At 41.1% G+C, this 16,920-nt stretch overlaps 1 protein-coding gene across 2 annotated transcripts; it reads left to right on the top strand.

Annotated features, from left to right (window-relative positions):
- Positions 1–220: 220 nt before the first annotated feature.
- On the top strand, positions 221–7,881 carry serpinh1b (serpin peptidase inhibitor, clade H (heat shock protein 47), member 1b). Of its 2 annotated transcripts, XM_034167972.1 has the most exons (8): positions 221–350; positions 957–988; positions 1,621–1,770; positions 4,428–4,620; positions 4,723–4,993; positions 5,096–5,194; positions 6,593–6,825; positions 6,941–7,881. In XM_034167972.1, the coding sequence occupies exons 3-8, from the start codon at positions 1,652–1,654 to the stop codon at positions 7,241–7,243; spliced, it is 1,218 nt and encodes a 405-aa protein (XP_034023863.1). In that variant the 5' UTR covers positions 221–350; positions 957–988; positions 1,621–1,651; the 3' UTR covers positions 7,244–7,881. The 2 variants fall into 2 exon arrangements, with proteins under 2 accessions (XP_034023863.1, XP_034023862.1); XM_034167971.1 differs by lacking the exon at positions 957–988 and having other exon boundaries at positions 247–350.
- Positions 7,882–16,920: the final 9,039 nt, after the last annotated feature.

Raw genomic sequence — 16,920 nt, forward strand, 5'->3', positions numbered from 1 at the left:
GCCATTTATTCCCTTCATTTAGATTTATAGAAATCTGACTCAATATTGAGTCAGCAAAGCAAGGATGGCGTTGTAACTGATCAGAGGTCAGATTTTTCTTCTCTCTCTTTGTGTGCAGCCGTGCATGAGAAAGTTTCAGAGCTGAACCCAGAACAGAGCCAAATGCCGGGATCAGGAGGGCCGTCCCAGCTCCCCCAGCTTGTGAGGGAAAACCCATCCAAGCCTCATTTGAATATCCCATTCCCACTTCTAGAAGATTCTCTCTGAGGCTATATAGAGCAGGACAGAGTGCAGCAGTCAGGCTTTTTTCCACAGCACACAAGACAGGAACGCCGCTAAATCTGTGCCAGGTAAGAAGCTCCACAGAGATCAAAGATTTGTTGCCTGGAAGGAATGCAGAGAGTGAGTGGGGCTGCTCTGATTTTGCCGTTTAAAGGTCGAGTGTAGTGTTTCTCAGCTGGATCTTTTTTTCCAATCTACCACGTCTCTCTGCTGATTTGACCTCCATATATGTCCGATTATTGTTTCACATGTCATAAAAGCTTAAAGTTTCGCTGTAACCGAAATCAAATCCAAACACGTTGGCGCTTTTCCCCAACTGCATGCGAAAAGTTAAAAAAATGGATATTTATACGATTCATGCTTTCTAGCTTTTTGATTAAACTGAATTCATCACTTTGCAGAGTCGAGTGGTTCGAATCCGCGGCCTGCACTGTGCGACTGTGGCGCAGCCGATTGGGTGAACGTTATTTCCTGCGTCACACGCAGCCAATCGAAAGTTTGTACACGACCGATTGCGACACGTAGCTCGCTGTATCGTCTTCATATTCCATGTTTAAAGTGTGAAAGCTGAAAAGTGGGGAACAGGGTTTGAAAATCTTTGTCTCCTTTAGAGCGTGAACAATGTCTTACTGTCTGCTCTATGGAGATCACTACATACGCCTCTTGTCTTTCAGAATGAAAATCGCAGGCATCAAAACAACTCAAGGTATCCAAACATGATGCAAAGCTCTTTCTGCAGTATCACAAATAAACACTGAGATGCAGGCGACATATCTGGAACTACATTCAGAAGGCAGGAGCGGATTTAGAAATGCCGCTGCAGCTGGATAATTACAGCCTCAGGCTGTGCATTTTGTTCTTTGTTTAACCAGCACGAGTACCTGAGCTGTCCACACCCACTTAAAAAACAGCTTGGAGCTGCTTCAGCAACTGTGCTCCAAGTGTGGACATTAATATCACAGTATGTTTTCTGATCCTGGTGGATTAATTTAAGTGCAGATGTGCAAGAGTTTGCATCAGCTGCAGCAAGAGAGGTGTCACATTTCATGCTGGCGTCAGAGCGGAGCAGAGCTCTGAGTGGACGGCAGCTGCGGCGGCATCGCCAGCTTTCCGACGCTGCTGACGTGGCGTGCAAACATGTCTGCCTGAAGGCGGTCCTCGGCCTCAACAGCAAATTGTGCACTGCCACTGTGGCATCATCACATCTCATATAGCACAGGATAAGACACACTTACGCTGAGAAAATGTTCAAAGCCACGCCTCTTCTCATACAAATACATACATATGTATGCACTCTGGTATGTAATGTGAATCTGTGGGTCTTGTTTCTTTTTGCAGGCCGCTACAGCTGCGTTTGGAGACAGACAGGATGTGGGTGACTTCCATTGTAGCTCTATGTACGCTGGCCCTCGTGGCCTCCGCAGAGGTCAAGAAGCTGAGCACCCACGCCACCACACTGGCAGACACTAGCGCCAACTTGGCATTCAGGTCTGAAATCTGTTTAATTTGTACTGTTGGTGTAACAGAGACGTGAGGGAAGTCTCCAAGACACACATGACAACTCTGAAGGCGTTATAGGCGTCCGTGACTGTGATTGGAGAAACTGTGCATAGCGCAACATTTGTCTGTTGCATTACCAGTCACAGCTTTATGGTGGAGTGACACAGAAGGATTATAAACAAGAAAACACATCAAATCCAGGCTAACATGTCCCATCTGCCTTCTGGCAAACAACTGCTGAAACTTCACGTCTTCTTTTGAAGAAAACCCTTCTTTATGGCACTCAACTATGAAGTTGTGCACTATACACCTTCACAGCCACAAAAGATGGCACATGTGTTTTGGTGGCTTCCCTCACTGGTGTCAGTTTTTGATAACTGCCTACTCCAGGCAGATTTATAGCACAGTACCATACTGTTTGTACTGAGGGGACACAGAAGTTGCTCAGAGGAACCCTCACAGATTAGAGGAGATTCTAAAGGCAAATTAAGGAGATACAAAGTATTTAGGAACATTTCATAAATTGTTGGATTGATATATTTTCATTATTTCACTACAACTTTATTTTTATACACGCTTTGTCCATTTTTTGTTCGTTTTAAGGATGAACAAACATTTGCACAAACTGAATGGTCATTAACAGTTTTGATAATGATACAGGGTGTCCCAAAAAACTGGAACAAAAATAAAGCCATAGAAACTCTATACACTTCTGGATACTGATATCTGTCATATGTCATCTTGAAGCATATCTCAGGGAATTTTATCTCTGGTGTTCATTTCTAATTTCACTTCAGTTTGTAAGAGTTTTGGCATTCACATGATGTGCGCCGTGGCTGTTCAGACATTCATTCAACACATCTGCAAAGTTTCCAATATCAGTTTGAAACTTCTTTACAATCCTCCATATTGTCTTTCTGTCTGGAGCTTTTCTAACTGCAAAATGACATTGATCTTGTCATTGAGTTTGCACCATCGATTTGGTCTCAAAATAGAAATCCACCAATTTCCATATTTGCTCGACTGGAAGCAGCATCCTCTTTGGATCAGTCTCAAACTACATCAGAAGAAATTCCTCACATATTTCTTGATGTCTGGAAAAAAAAAACAAAAAAAAAAAACAGAATTCAGATTAGCCGTTGCATAATTAGAGTCAAATGATTTTGTGACACTTTTTTAGGGACACCCTGTACGGGCCCTGTCCCACTGGGGAAAAGATTTAATTGCGCATGAATTGAGTATACAAAGTTCGGGCGTTCGTTGTCGTCCGCAACAAAAAATGGCCAAAAATGACAAATGTCCCAGTATGAATTATTGATATATTAATAATATATAGCGAATATATGATGAACAATCACGGTTGTGTAACGCATGTACTGAGGAAACGGATCCGACGCATTGAGATTATCACGGCAGTATTACGGGTGTATCATGAATGCATTGCGCACGTGTTGCGCGTGCACGGCATCTGCATTGTGGTCACAAATGAAGCACACTCGCTCCTTTCAGCATCACTATTCACACCAACAATACAGCCTCTGGAGCATTTGCTGGACTTGGACAAGTTGATTGGAGTAAAGAAGCAGTGAACAGGGTGAGTGGTGATGTCAGCGGGTCGCATCAGATCGCAGCTCGTCTGAATAATGATATAACAAGTTAAATCTGTTATAAATGTAGGAATAAATACTGTAACAGCTGCAGACAAGAAGGAAAAAACACGCAACCATTTTATCAAGCCTTGACAATGTAAACAAGTCAAATAATTACCCTTTTAGATGGCTCAAAATGTTTTCTGCAGCTGGAGTCGTTCGCGCGTGCACACTCCAGCTGCAGCTTCCTCTGTGATTCAAGAGGTGATTACAGCCGTTTTCAACAGCCAATTTGCAGAATAAAATGATTAATCCACCACAAAATAATTATTTTATATAGGCAGCATCCAGTGCAGAGCGCGTGGCAGCTGGTAGAACAAAGAATGGCGTCCAGCTGTGAACACAGCGCATCTGATTTGCATCTGCCGCAAATCAGATGCAAAGCAGACGTAATAAAAACACTTTATTCGTTTCCAGTCTGTATGCAGTCGCTACAACTTATTTTAGTTTGTGATGTGGACATGATGGGTGCAAAATATCCATTTTAAACACTGTCCCAGTCCGCTGCCAAGCTGCAAATCCCTGTCAGTTGCAGATATCAGCAGTTGATGGTGGATATACAGCGCATAGACTGAGTATGTATATGTATGTATTGTGTATGTATGGAGTATGTCATCCGCAGCCAAAATTTTGTGCAGCTCAAAAATTCTGGCAGCGGAAAAACGTTCCTCTGCGGATAATTGCGGATGTGTGCGGGTGTCGGCCAACTCATACGAGCATGTTTCATGCATATTGCGGATGTTAAGCGAATATGAGCCAATTTTGTGCGCAATCCATACGCAAATCCTCCTAAACGCCAGTGGGACAGGGCCCTAATATAAAATGTCCGTATTACTTTTTTGTTGTTTTAAAATAAGAGGATGCAAAATATAGCACTCAATTATATATTATACATTTGTTGGAGCAGCTCATTCAATTTGGAGTTTCACACATTTCCTGCATCACATCACGGACTCAGGACATGTTTTCTAATTTGCACTTGCGGTTTTGATTTAGCCTCTATCACAACATGGCAAAGGAGAAGGACATGGAAAACATCGCAATCTCTCCCTTGGTGGTAGCCTCCTCCCTGGGGATGGTTGCACTTGGTGGTAAGAACTCCACTGCCTCCCAGGTGAAGACAGTCCTCAGTGCTGACAAACTGAGAGATGAGCACCTGCACGCCGGCCTGTCAGAGCTGCTCTCAGAGGTACGGGCAGTAACGCGTATGAGATTCAGATCACTAAGATATTCTGGGCACTTGCAGATGTAGCACTTCTGGTGTTTTTTTTTTTTTGTCACGCTTTTCCAGTTCAGCGACACCAAAACTCTCAACACTACCTGGAAGATCAATAACCGCCTGTATGGCCCCAGCTCTGTTTCGTTTGCTGATGAATTTGTGAAAAACAGCAAGAAGCACTACAACTATGACCACTCAAAAATCAACCTCAGGGACAAGAGGAGCGCGGTGAACTCCATCAATGAGTGGGCAGCCAAATCCACCAACGGTAAACTGCCTGAGGTCACCAAGGATGTGCAGAACGCAGACGGTGCGATGATTGTCAATGCCATGTTCTTTAAACGTAAGTTTAAATGAACGTACATCACTTAATCAAAATTTTGACAAATTTCAAGTCATAAATGAGAGACTTTGATAGTTGACAGATCCACCATTTGTCCCACAGCTCACTGGAATGAAAAATTCCATGAAAAAATGGTTGACAATCGCGGTTTCCTGGTTTCTCGCTCATTCACTGTTGGAGTGGCCATGATGCATCGTACAGGTAAGATTCTCCATCAGCTTTAGTTTAGACTAATTAAGAATGTAAAGCCTCTATAATAAACTACTACTGAGTAATGGCTGTCAAATCAGCTAGTTGGCTCTGCAAGGGGTTGCGAGTATCAAATGTCTATCATGTATTATTAATTTCCTGTAAGCACAAGAAAACCAACTTCATCATTAATATGCAAATGCATGCACCAAGCAACTCTAAATTCAAATCAGCTCATCTACTCCAAACGTGGCACCAGTGGTGGAAGCACCAAGTGTGTGTCAGGTATTGTTGTTGAGATATTCAAATGACTTCATTCTATGTACACAGAAGTATACACAACAAACAAACCTCTGTAATTGAGCTCATGTACACCATATGAGGTACTTGGTACAGGTATATCCACTGTGTACCTTCTATTGAAAAAAGCCACATTATCATCAATCTGCAACCATATGCACCAAACAGTTCTAACAAAATAATCAGGTAATTCCTTTGTGTAAATGGATAATTTAAACAGCAATGGTTTTAAAGGTCTACTACAGTGACCAGAAATTAATGTATGTTTCTGCCATAGCGGTGTAGGTGGGGAGGTTAAGAAGACAAAAATCAACAGTGGCAATTACTGCCAGTACTTTAAAATTATTACATTTATATATGAGTAGTTCAGATGCAAAACCCAGTAAGTGTTTTTTTTTTTTTTTTTTTTAAATGGAGAAAAATGCAGTTGAAAATGGAGATTTAAAGGAAACCATATTTGGAAATGCACAGACTTTCATCAATAAAATGAAAACAGTTTGTTCAAGTTCTTTCATATTTTGCACACTGATGGTCCCCTTGACAGCCAAGTACATGTTGGCTTCAACTAAACATTTATGGTTTTATGGTAAGATACTGGGTTTTGCGTTTGAACTCTTCATATGATAACAGAAATCCCACACTGAGTGTTTGCTAGCAGAGCAACTTTCACTTCATGCTAGCTGATATGACTGATTTCACAGTTTGCTGAGTTTGATATAAAAATGTAACAAAAAAAAAAAAAAAAAAAATCATGAAATCATTGAAAATACCTGTCCATGAAAAACATAAAACAACAAACTAACAAACTTTACCTCACATTTCAGTAACTACAGGAAACCTCTGTTTGCCATCATAGAGCTACAGACTAGTAGCTAACGACTAGTCAAGCTAGCACATGCAAAACAAATGGAACTATTTCCAGTCATATAGGAGATTTTAAAACCAATGCTGCTTAAACTTCTGAATGTGAAATGTCTGCCTGATAAGTTATCTTTACAAAAAGAGATCACTTTATTGATACTAATATATGCAGCAAACAAGTATTGAAAATGTAATCAGCTCATCTGTCATGTTATTGTGCCTTGTTTTCTTCTTACCCGTCCTTTGCAGGCTTGTATGACTTCTACGAGGACGTAGAGAATCGTGTCTTTGTGCTGAACATGCCTTTGGGCCAGAAGCAGGTTTCTATGATCCTTATTATGCCCTATCACCTGGAGCCATTGGATCGCCTGGAGAAGCTTCTGACCAGAAAGCAGGTGAACACCTGGCTCAGCAAGATGGAGAACAGGGCTGTGGCTATCTCCCTCCCCAAAATCTCAGTCGAAGTCAGCCACAACCTACAGGTAATGGTGATCAATGCAGGAATAATGCATTCAGGACACTTCTGTTCCATTAAGAAACTGTTATTCGTGTTTAATACCATAAAGATAAGCAGGCTTTGTTTTTCGTCCATTCCAGAAACACCTCGCTGAACTTGGCTTGACTGAGGCAGTGGACAAGTCCAAGGCCGATCTGTCCAACATTTCTGGGAAGAAGGACCTTTATTTGTCTAACGTCTTCCACGCATCAGCCCTGGAACTGGACACTGATGGGAACGCGTACGACACCAGCATCTTCGGCACTGAGAAGCTGAGGAACCCCAAACTCTTCTATGTCGATCACCCCTTCATCTTCCTGGTGAAGGACAACAAGACCAACTCTATCCTGTATATCGGCAGAGTGGTGCGGCCTAAAGGGGACAAGATGCGCGACGAGCTTTAATGTTAATGGCGTCAGGTGCGTTTAGTAGATTTTTATGCATATTGTTTTTGCCACGCGAGCAATCTGGTTCGACTGTTACCTCAACAAGACATTCCAATTGACGATCTGTGGATTGAGTATCTGAACCTGCTGTTGTAGATACACAAAACCTTGCAGGGCACAATTCTAATAAGAGGTTGACTTCATAATAGCCCAGAAACACAGATGAAAACCCTAACTTTGAGATTTATATAAGCAAACAGCAGTTAAAACATGCAGACAACATGCTTATATTAAGTATGAACACTCTTCAAAGAAAAAAAAAAAACCTGTTTTTGCAAATATTGTTTAGGCTATGATCCATGTGTGTTTTTCTGACAATATCTTTAATGTTTAAAGACAGAAAGATCCTTGCACAAGCTTATTCCACTTCACAGTTCGCACTCCTTGCCCTGTATGCTGGTTTTATTTTATTTTGCGCCCAGTCTGCACTGAATTGTTCTGCTGCACGAGCTGAGTCTGCAGCCGAAATTCATGTTTACTAGCCAACTAATTTCTGTGTCCTTTTTTCTCGCTGAGGGTATTTTCCACAAGAAGCTGTTGGAATGTTGTGATGATTTAATATTTTCTTCCTTTTTCAATAAAAGAGAAAAACTGGACTCTGTCTGATTCCTTTTTGTGCACGGGATGTGTGAATAATGTCCACACACAGTTCTCAGTGGAATGTAAGGTCACCATCTCAGGCTAATCTAAAGGAAAACAATTTTCCAGCTGGCTGAAGGTCAAAGCGTTTTCCCAGGTCTGGAATGTAAGGATTTGTCAGCATCACTGATCTGTCATAGACAGCTATGAAAAAACTGTATGTTGGCCTCCACAAGCCTGTATAATAACAGATAAAAGCAGCCAGTTCCAAACAAGAATGACAGAGTGCAAGGCTCTCATGGTGAAGGTTAACTCTATTATACATGGAGAAATCTTTGAATACAAGTAACTGTCTTGGTGACTTCCCTCACTAGTCATGGGCATGCTCACTCGATTTTTTGAGTATGACTTGCTCAAAGTGTTGTGAACATTGTGCCATTCTCTTAACATTTTTATAGCAACAGTGTGTTGGATTTAGCATCATCTAGTGGTGAGTTCTACAGTGGCCCTGAAGTGCAAAACACAACAGCAAATTGCACAGCACAACAGCAAATTGCACAGCACAATAGCAAATCACACAACACAACAGCAAATTGCACAACACAACAGCAAATCACACAGCACAATAGCAAATCACACAACACAACAGCAAATTGCACAACACAACAGCAAATCACACAGCACAACAGCAAATCATACAGCACAACAGCAAATCGCACAGCACAACAGCAAATTGCACAACACAACAGCAAATCATACAGCACAACAGCAAATCATACAACACAACAGCAAATCGCACAGCACAAGAGCAAATTGCACAGCACAACAGCAAATCACACAACACAACAGCAAAAGAGAAACGACAACAACATTAACCAAAACGGAAAAGGTAGGTACCTTCGGGCGACACGAATTTTCGCTGATTGGACGGTGGTCCGTCCTGTCTTGTGAACCGGAAGGTTTACATGTTTTCAAAATATGAGCACCGCTAGTGAAAATGTACGTGCTCTTAAACTTGAAGGTCGCGCGTGAGTGTCGTCACCGTCTTCTTTTAGCCTTTTCCCACAATCACTGCAGAAGTTTGTTTTTTCCTCGAACTCTTTGCCACAGTTTTGGCAATACATCGCGACATGTTTGTTTGTTTCTGTTCATCTGGCACCTGAGTATACAGTCTTCCAGTTCACAGGGCAGGAGGGACCACCGCCAATCAGCGATGATTCGTGCTGCCTGAAGGTACCTACCTTTTCCGTTTTGGTTAATGTTGTTGTCGTTTCTCTTTTGCTGTTGTGTTGTGCGATTTGCTATTGTGTTGTGCGATTTGTTGTTGTGCTGTGCGATTTGCTGTTGTGTTTTGCACTTCAGGGCCACCATTGTGACAGATTGCTATATGATGGTTGCTGGTCATATTGTTTCCCTTCACATTTTTGCTTGTTTGTCAGATGGAGTACTGACTCGGTTGCACATCAAGACAATCTGTCTGTGAGGTCTTAGCAAAGTGCTCAGGAACGCCGGCTGGTGTGTAAACACTCAGTAGCGGACAATGAAGTTGATGAGAGTTTTTCATTTTCACCACTGTTTTGTTTTGGGGTTTTTTTTGTTAATGCTTCTGCAATGCGAGGCAGTGGGTTGTACCAACAAAGTGAAAAAGAAAATTAAAATCCATCACGACACACCAAGAGGATTATGCGTCACATCGATCATGTGTTACTTTGGGGAAAATAATCAGCAGCTGACCCCTTCTGGAGCAGACCAGCAATTCACAGTGCATACACAACATAAATGATATAAAATACAAAAATACCTGGTGTGTCTATGAGGTAGGAATAAATATCAGGATAATGAACATCTGGTCACTGTGTGGGATAATTTTTCCATCATCCAGCTTCGTGTTATTGATACGGACGACATGCCAGTCCTACTGCTGCTAATTTAGTTTTATATCGCTCCTATATTATCCAAACCCTCTGAATAGTTGAAGGCCACACTAAGGTCCCAAGTTCCAACAACAGAAATATACTGAAATTCAAACAAATAATTACTTAAATCTGGAATTCAAATGCCACTCCCACATACACAGTTTATGGTAAAATGCGCCGACAACTGCAGAGTTTCAGAACAGCGACGGACCCGCTGTGGAAGTAAACTAGCAGTGAGTCAGTTGGGGAGCAATCAGTGATTTTTCCAGTCTTCCGGCTGCAGTGCAAAATGTGAAAGGTGGAGTAAGTAAGTCCCACTGGAGTTACTGTATCAACATGGCGACTTCCATGAGTGGGGCCCACTGCCATGTACAACCCCTGGCAAAAATTATGGAATCACCGGCCTCGGAGGATGTTCATTCGGTTGTTTAATTTTGTAGAAAAAAAGCAGATCACAGACATGACACAAAACTAAAGTCATTTCAAATGGCAACTTTCTGGCTTTAAGAAACACTATAAGAAATCAAGAAAAAAAATTGTGGCAGTCAGTAACGGTTACTTTTTTAGACCACGCAGAGGGAAAAAAATATGGACTCACTCAATTCTGAGGAAAAAATTATGGAATCACCCTGTAAATTTTCATCCCCAAAACTAACACCTGCATCAAATCAGATCTGCTCGTTAGTCTGCATCTAAAAAGGAGTGATCACACCTTGGGAGAGCTGTTGCACCAAGTGGTCTGACATGAATCATGGCTCCAACACGAGAGATGTCAATTGAAACAAAGTAGAGGATTATCAAACTCTTAAAAGAGAGTAAATCTGTGTCTAAACTCTGGACCAAATACAAACAACATGGGAAGGTTGTTAAAGGCAAACATACTGGTAATTTAATAATTTAATTTTGTAGAAAAAAAGTAGATCACAGACATGACACAAAACTAAAGTCATTTCAAATGGCATCTTTCTGGCTTTAAGAAACACTATAAGAAATCAGGAAAAAAAAATTGTGGCAGTCAGTAACGGTTACTTTTTTAGACCAAGCAGAGGGAAAAAAAATATGGACTCACTCAATTCTGAGGAAAAAATTATGGAATCATGAAAAACAAAAGAACGCTCCAACACATCACTAGTATTTTGTTGCACCACCTCTGGCTTTTATAACAGCTTGCAGTCTCTGAGGCATGGACTTAATGAGTGACAAACAGTACTCTTCATCAATCTGGCTCCAACTTTCTCTGATTGCTGTTGCCAGATCAGCTTTGCAGGTTGGAGCCTTGTCATGGACCATTTTCTTCAACTTCCACCAAAGATTTTCAATTGGATTAAGATCCGGACTATTTGCAGGCCATGACATTGACCCTATGTGTCTTTTTGCAAGGAATGTTTTCAGTTTTTGCTCTATGGCAAGATGCATTATCATCTTGAAAAATTATTTCATCATCCCTAAACATCCTTGCAATTGATGGGATAAGAAAAGTGTCCAAAATATCAACGTAAACTTGTGCATTTATTGATGATGTAATGACAGCCATCTCCCCAGTGCCTTTACCTGACATGCAGCCCCATATCATCAATGACTGTGGAAATTTACATGTTCTCTTCAGGCAGTCATCTTTATAACTCTCATTGGAACGGCACCAAACAAACGTTCCAGCATCATCACCTTGCCCAATGCAGGTTTGAGATTCAACAGTAAATATGACTTTCATCCAGTCATCCACAGTCCACGATTGCTTTTCCTTAGCCCATTGTAACCTTGTTTTTTTCTGTTTAGGTGTTAATGATGGCTTTCGTTTAGCTTTTCTGTATGTAAATCCCATTTCCTTTAGGTGGTTTCTTACAGTTCGGTCACAGACGTTGACTTCAGTTTCCTCCCATTTGTTCCTCATTTGTTTTGTTGTGCATTTTCGATTTTTGAGACATATTGCTTTAAGTTTTCTCTCTTGATGCTTTGATGTCTTCCTTGGTCTACCAGTATGTTTGCCTTTAACCATCTTCCCATGTTGTTTGTATTTGGTCCAGAGTTTAGACACAGCTGACTGTGAACAACCAACATCTTTTGCAACATTGCGTGATGATTTCCCCTCTTTTAAGAGTTTGATAATCCTCTACTTTGTTTCAATTGACATCTCTCGTGTTGGAGCCATGATTCATGTCAGACCACTTGGTGCAACAGCTCTCCAAGGTGTGATCACTCCTTTTTAGATGCAGACTTACGAGCAGATCTGATTTGATGCACGTGTTAGTTTTGGGGATGAAAATTTATAGGGTGATTCCATAATTTTTTCCTCAGAATTGAGTGATTCCATATTTTTTTCCCTCTGCTTGGTCTAAAAAGTAACCGTTACTGACTGCCACAATTTTTTTTTTCCTGATTTCTTATAGTGTTTCTTAAAGCCAGAAAGTTGCCATTTGAAATGACTAGTTTTGTGTCATATCTGTGATCTGCTTTTTTTCTACAAAATTAAACAACTGAATGAACATCCTCCGAGGCCGGTGATTCCATAATTATTGCCAGGGGTTGTAGATAAAAGGACTCATTGTGATCTCAGGAAAATGTATCAGTTCATTGTTGTGGCTAATTATACACTAAAGAACAGATGGTGATGAATGCTATACCTTCATTCTGCTAATAAACACCCATAAATCAAACAGACTGTTGCTTTAATGACTTACGTTCACTCCCCCCAACCATTAAAACATGCTTATCAATCAAGTCTCTGAGTACCTGAGTCACATTTGTTTGCTTAATTTGGGAGATTTTTTTTTATTTTTAGGAAGGACTGATGAGAATAAAAACAGCAAGGTCCATTACAAGAGTCAGTGGTCCACTCAACAGGATTAATGCAGTTAACCTACTTTTTAATTCTTTTCACGTCACTGGTAAATCAGCATTTGGAGAGATATTGGCAGGTCTTATACATCACCACTAATGTCATGAATAGGTCTCATGTTGTAAGTCACATAACTTTACGATTAAAATGATATATATATATATATATATATATATATATATATATATACTCAACAAAAATATAAACGCAACACTTTTGGTTTTGCTCCCATTTTGTATGAGATGAACTCAAAGATCTAAAACGTTTTCCACATACACAATATCACCATTTCCCTCAAATATTGTTCACAAACCAGTCTAAATCTGTGATAGTGAGCACTTCTCCTTTGCTGAGATAATCCATCCCACCTCACAGGTGTGTCATATCAAGATGCTGATTAAACACCATGATTAGTGCACAGGTGTGCCTTAGACTGCCCACAATAAAAGGCCACTCTGAAAGGTGCAGTTTTATCACACAGTACATTGCCACAGATGTCGCAAGATTTGAGGGAGCGTGCAGTTGGCATGCTGACAGCAGGAATGTCAGCCAGAGCTGTTGCTCGTGTATTGAATGTTCATTTCTCTACCATAAGCCGTCTCCAAAGGCATTTCAGAGAATTTGGCAGTACATCCAACCAGCCTCACAACCGCAGACCACGTGTAACCACACCAGCCCAGGACCTCCACATCCAACATGTTCACCTCCAAGATCGTCTGAGACCAGCCACTCGGACAGCTGCTGAAAACAATCAGTTTGCATAACCAAAGAATTTCTGCACAAACTGTCAGAAACCGTCTCAGGGAAGCTCATCTGCATGCTCGTCGTCCTCATCGGGGTCTCGACCTGACTCCAGTTCGTCGTCGTAACCGACTTGAGTGGGCAAATGGTCACATTCGCTGCCGTTTGGCACATTGGTGAGGTGTTCTCTTCACGGATGAATCCCGGTTCACACTGTCCAGGGCAGATGGCAGACAGCGTATGTGGCATCGTCGTGTGGGTGAGTGGTTTTCTGATGTCAGTGTTGTGGATCGAGTGGCCCATGGTGGCGGTGGTATGGGCAGGCGTCTGTTATGGACGAAGAACATAGGTGCATTTTATTGATGGCATTTTGAATGCACAGAGATACCGTAACGAGATCCTGAGGCCCATTGTTGTGCCATACATCCAACAACATCACCTCATGTTGCAGCAGGATAATGCACGGCCCCATGTTGCAAGGATCTGTACACAATTCTTGGAAGCTGAAAATGTCCCAGTTCTTGCATGGCCAGCATACTCACCGGACATGTCACCCATTGAGCATGTTTGGGATGCTCTGGACCGGCGTATACGACAGCGTGTACCAGTTCCTGCCAATATCCAGCAATTTCGCACAGCCATTGAAGAGGAGTGGACCAACATTCCACAGGCCACAATTGACAACCTGATCAACTCTATGCGAAGGAGATGTGTTGCACTGCATGAGGCAAATGGTGGTCACACCAGATACTGACTGGTATCCCCCTCCAATAAAACAAAAGTGCACCTTTCAGAGTGGCCTTTTATTGTGGACAGTCTAAGGCACACCTGTGCACTAATCATGGTGTCTAATCAGCATCTTGATATGGCACACCTGTGAGGTGGGATGGATTATCTCAGCAAAGGAGAAGTGCTCACTATCACAGATTTAGACTGGTTTGTGAACAATATTTGAGGGAAATGGTGATATTGTGTATGTGGAAAACGTTTTAGATCTTTGAGCTCATCTCATATAAAATGGGAGCAAAACCAAAAGTGTTGCGTTTATATTTTTGTTGAGTGTATATATATATATATATATATATATATATATATATATATATATATATATATATATATATATATATATGTGTGTGTGTGTGTGTGTATTCCCAACACGTGGTTGTGCCTCTCAGTGGACACTGTCCCAGCTTGCATCCTGCTACGATGTGATGGACTGTCTCTGGAGCACATTTGCACAGCCTGTCGGCTGTCATAGTTTCCTGCTTCCTTGTTTTCACTCGGGGTTGCCACAGAAGATCTAAGGTGGATCTGTATGTTGAATTGACACATTTTACGCCGGATGACCTTCTTGATGCAGCTCCACATTACAGAGAAATGTGGCAGGGGTGGAGTTTGAACTGGGAACCTTCCACACTGAAACCTGGACTACTTTTCTATAATGCTTTACCATCTGGCAGATCCTCAAAGCACTTAACAAAGATGCCTCACATTTACTTCCCTAGCCAAGGTAGGTACCCATTTACAGTGGGGTGGAGTGAGACAATGAGGATTACTTCTGTCTGTGTTGTCCAAGGCCACAGATGGGCATTGAACCCATGTCTACATATTGGCAGGTCAGCTCCATATGCACTGAGCTCCTTGCTCTTCTAGTTTATATTTCTGCATTCATCAGCCAAATGGAAGTAAAATAAAGATGATAGAGTAACTTAAATAACTTGACTTTTTGATACCAAAACCTTTTCATTAAGTTCATTTAACTTAACGTTGTACAGGACAAAACAAATCAAACGTACTGAACTACTTTACTAACCTTGAGGTAGTTATGTTGACCTGGCATTTGCTAAATTTTGATCCACACACTTGCATGGACATCGCCGTGACGATCCCACCCGCTGTGTTCCCAGCTAGATGCCATGGTTTGTTTTACTGGCTGGCATGCGTTGTGCGCTCGATGCTACGTATATAAAATAATTATTTCCTAGCAGATTAATCATTTTCTCTCCGAGTTGGCTGTTGAAAACACCTCTAATTGCTTCCGGAATAACATAAGGCTGTTCCAGCTGCAGCTTTTCTCTCTCTCTCACGTGCGCTTAATGAGGTGGAGAACGTATTTGGAAGCATCTAAAAGGTAATTATTTGTCATGTGCATATTGTAATAGCTTGGTAAAACAGTTGCATGTTCATTCCTTCTCATGAGTAGCTGTAAAAGTGTTTATGATAGATTTAACATCTCGTTATAATCATTCAGATGAGCTGCGCTGTGATGCGGGGCACTGACACAATCACTTGCATTCACATGCAGTGTTTTTGAATTGTTTGCGTAATGTTCACATGAAGTTCACGTAATTAATGCATGATGGAGATTTTGAACATTTCAAAATTTTCTTTGCACATTTGCACAAAGTTTACAAGTTTGAGACAAGTTTACTCTCCTGCAGAGTGTGTGCAAGTACACAGATCAAAGTCGTGCAAATGTCAGGGGGCCTCTACCCAGAATTACTTAACACATCATGCAAATTGTTACCTTAATTTTTAAAATTAAGATAGTGCAGGGCATAAAACCCAGATAAAAAAAAAAAAAAAAAAATCCCACTGGTCTCTGGATTTGTGTGTGTGCGTGCGTATATGTTCATTCTTTTTTGTTGTTTTGCATTTTTTTAAAGTGTTGCGGTTAGGGTTTATGTTGCTCAAAAAAACAACAAATGTTTTGACGTTTTAACTGTTTGCTAAGTAATATCTGCTGAGCTCCAAACACTTGGGTCCAACACATTTTTTGCTCATGTCAGTTTAAGGGCTTAGCACTTTCTCAAATTGTACTTATATTTGTTTCTTTACTGACATGTCCATGTGCAACATGTTTTAATGTGTTTGTCAGGGCAGCAGCACGTTCCCAGCTAACAATGGAACGTTGCCTGAACATTACATCAAAGTGGCAGTAACGTTGCATCACAACGTTGTAGGAACGTTCATTTGTAGACTCTCCAGAACGTTCCAGGGATGTTGCCAAGAACGTTGCCAACCAACCAACCTAGAACGTTCTCAGGAGGTTGTGACACAACATTGCTGCAACGTTGTTGCAATGTCCCAACACGAAGGAACACTGTGAACATTGCATGAGTCTGTAAATTGCAAGTTTATTACAATAGCAATCCATTAAGCCATGGACAAGTTCTCAGTAACTTGATTAGTTCTCATCCGCCCTCCAGTATTATTACAATTACAATAGCATTAAGCCAGGGATCGGTTCTCATCCGTGATGTGACCCATGACTAAGGTTCAAAGATTGTTATTTTCACTGTTCAATTGTATACACTAGAAAACGAAATTTCTTTTCTCAATCAGTGACTTCAGTGCAATAAAACTTCAATAGAATAACCTTACATAAATAAACATAAAATAATACAGTCATAGAAACAGGTAAAATACACTCCAATCTCTCAGGTACTAAGCCAGGTGACATCATCCAGTATTATTACAGTTACAATAGCATTAAGCCATGGATAAGTTCTCAGTATAAAATGAACTAGAAGGGTCAACGTTAAACAAAAACTGAAGATGTC

This window comes from Thalassophryne amazonica, chromosome 4, assembly GCF_902500255.1.
Source record: "Thalassophryne amazonica chromosome 4, fThaAma1.1, whole genome shotgun sequence".
Classification (NCBI taxonomy): domain Eukaryota; kingdom Metazoa; phylum Chordata; class Actinopteri; order Batrachoidiformes; family Batrachoididae; genus Thalassophryne; species Thalassophryne amazonica.

Bases quoted from the DNA above. Each gene is read 5' to 3' on its own strand.
- serpinh1b (XM_034167972.1), top strand. From the start codon at position 1,652: ATGTGGGTGACTTCCATTGTAGCTCTATGTACGCTGGCCCTCGTGGCC. The intron at 1,771-4,427 runs GTCTGAAATCTG...GTTTTGATTTAG, and splicing joins AGCGCCAACTTGGCATTCAG to CCTCTATCACAACATGGCAA. The intron at 6,826-6,940 runs GTAATGGTGATC...CGTCCATTCCAG, and splicing joins AAGTCAGCCACAACCTACAG to AAACACCTCGCTGAACTTGG.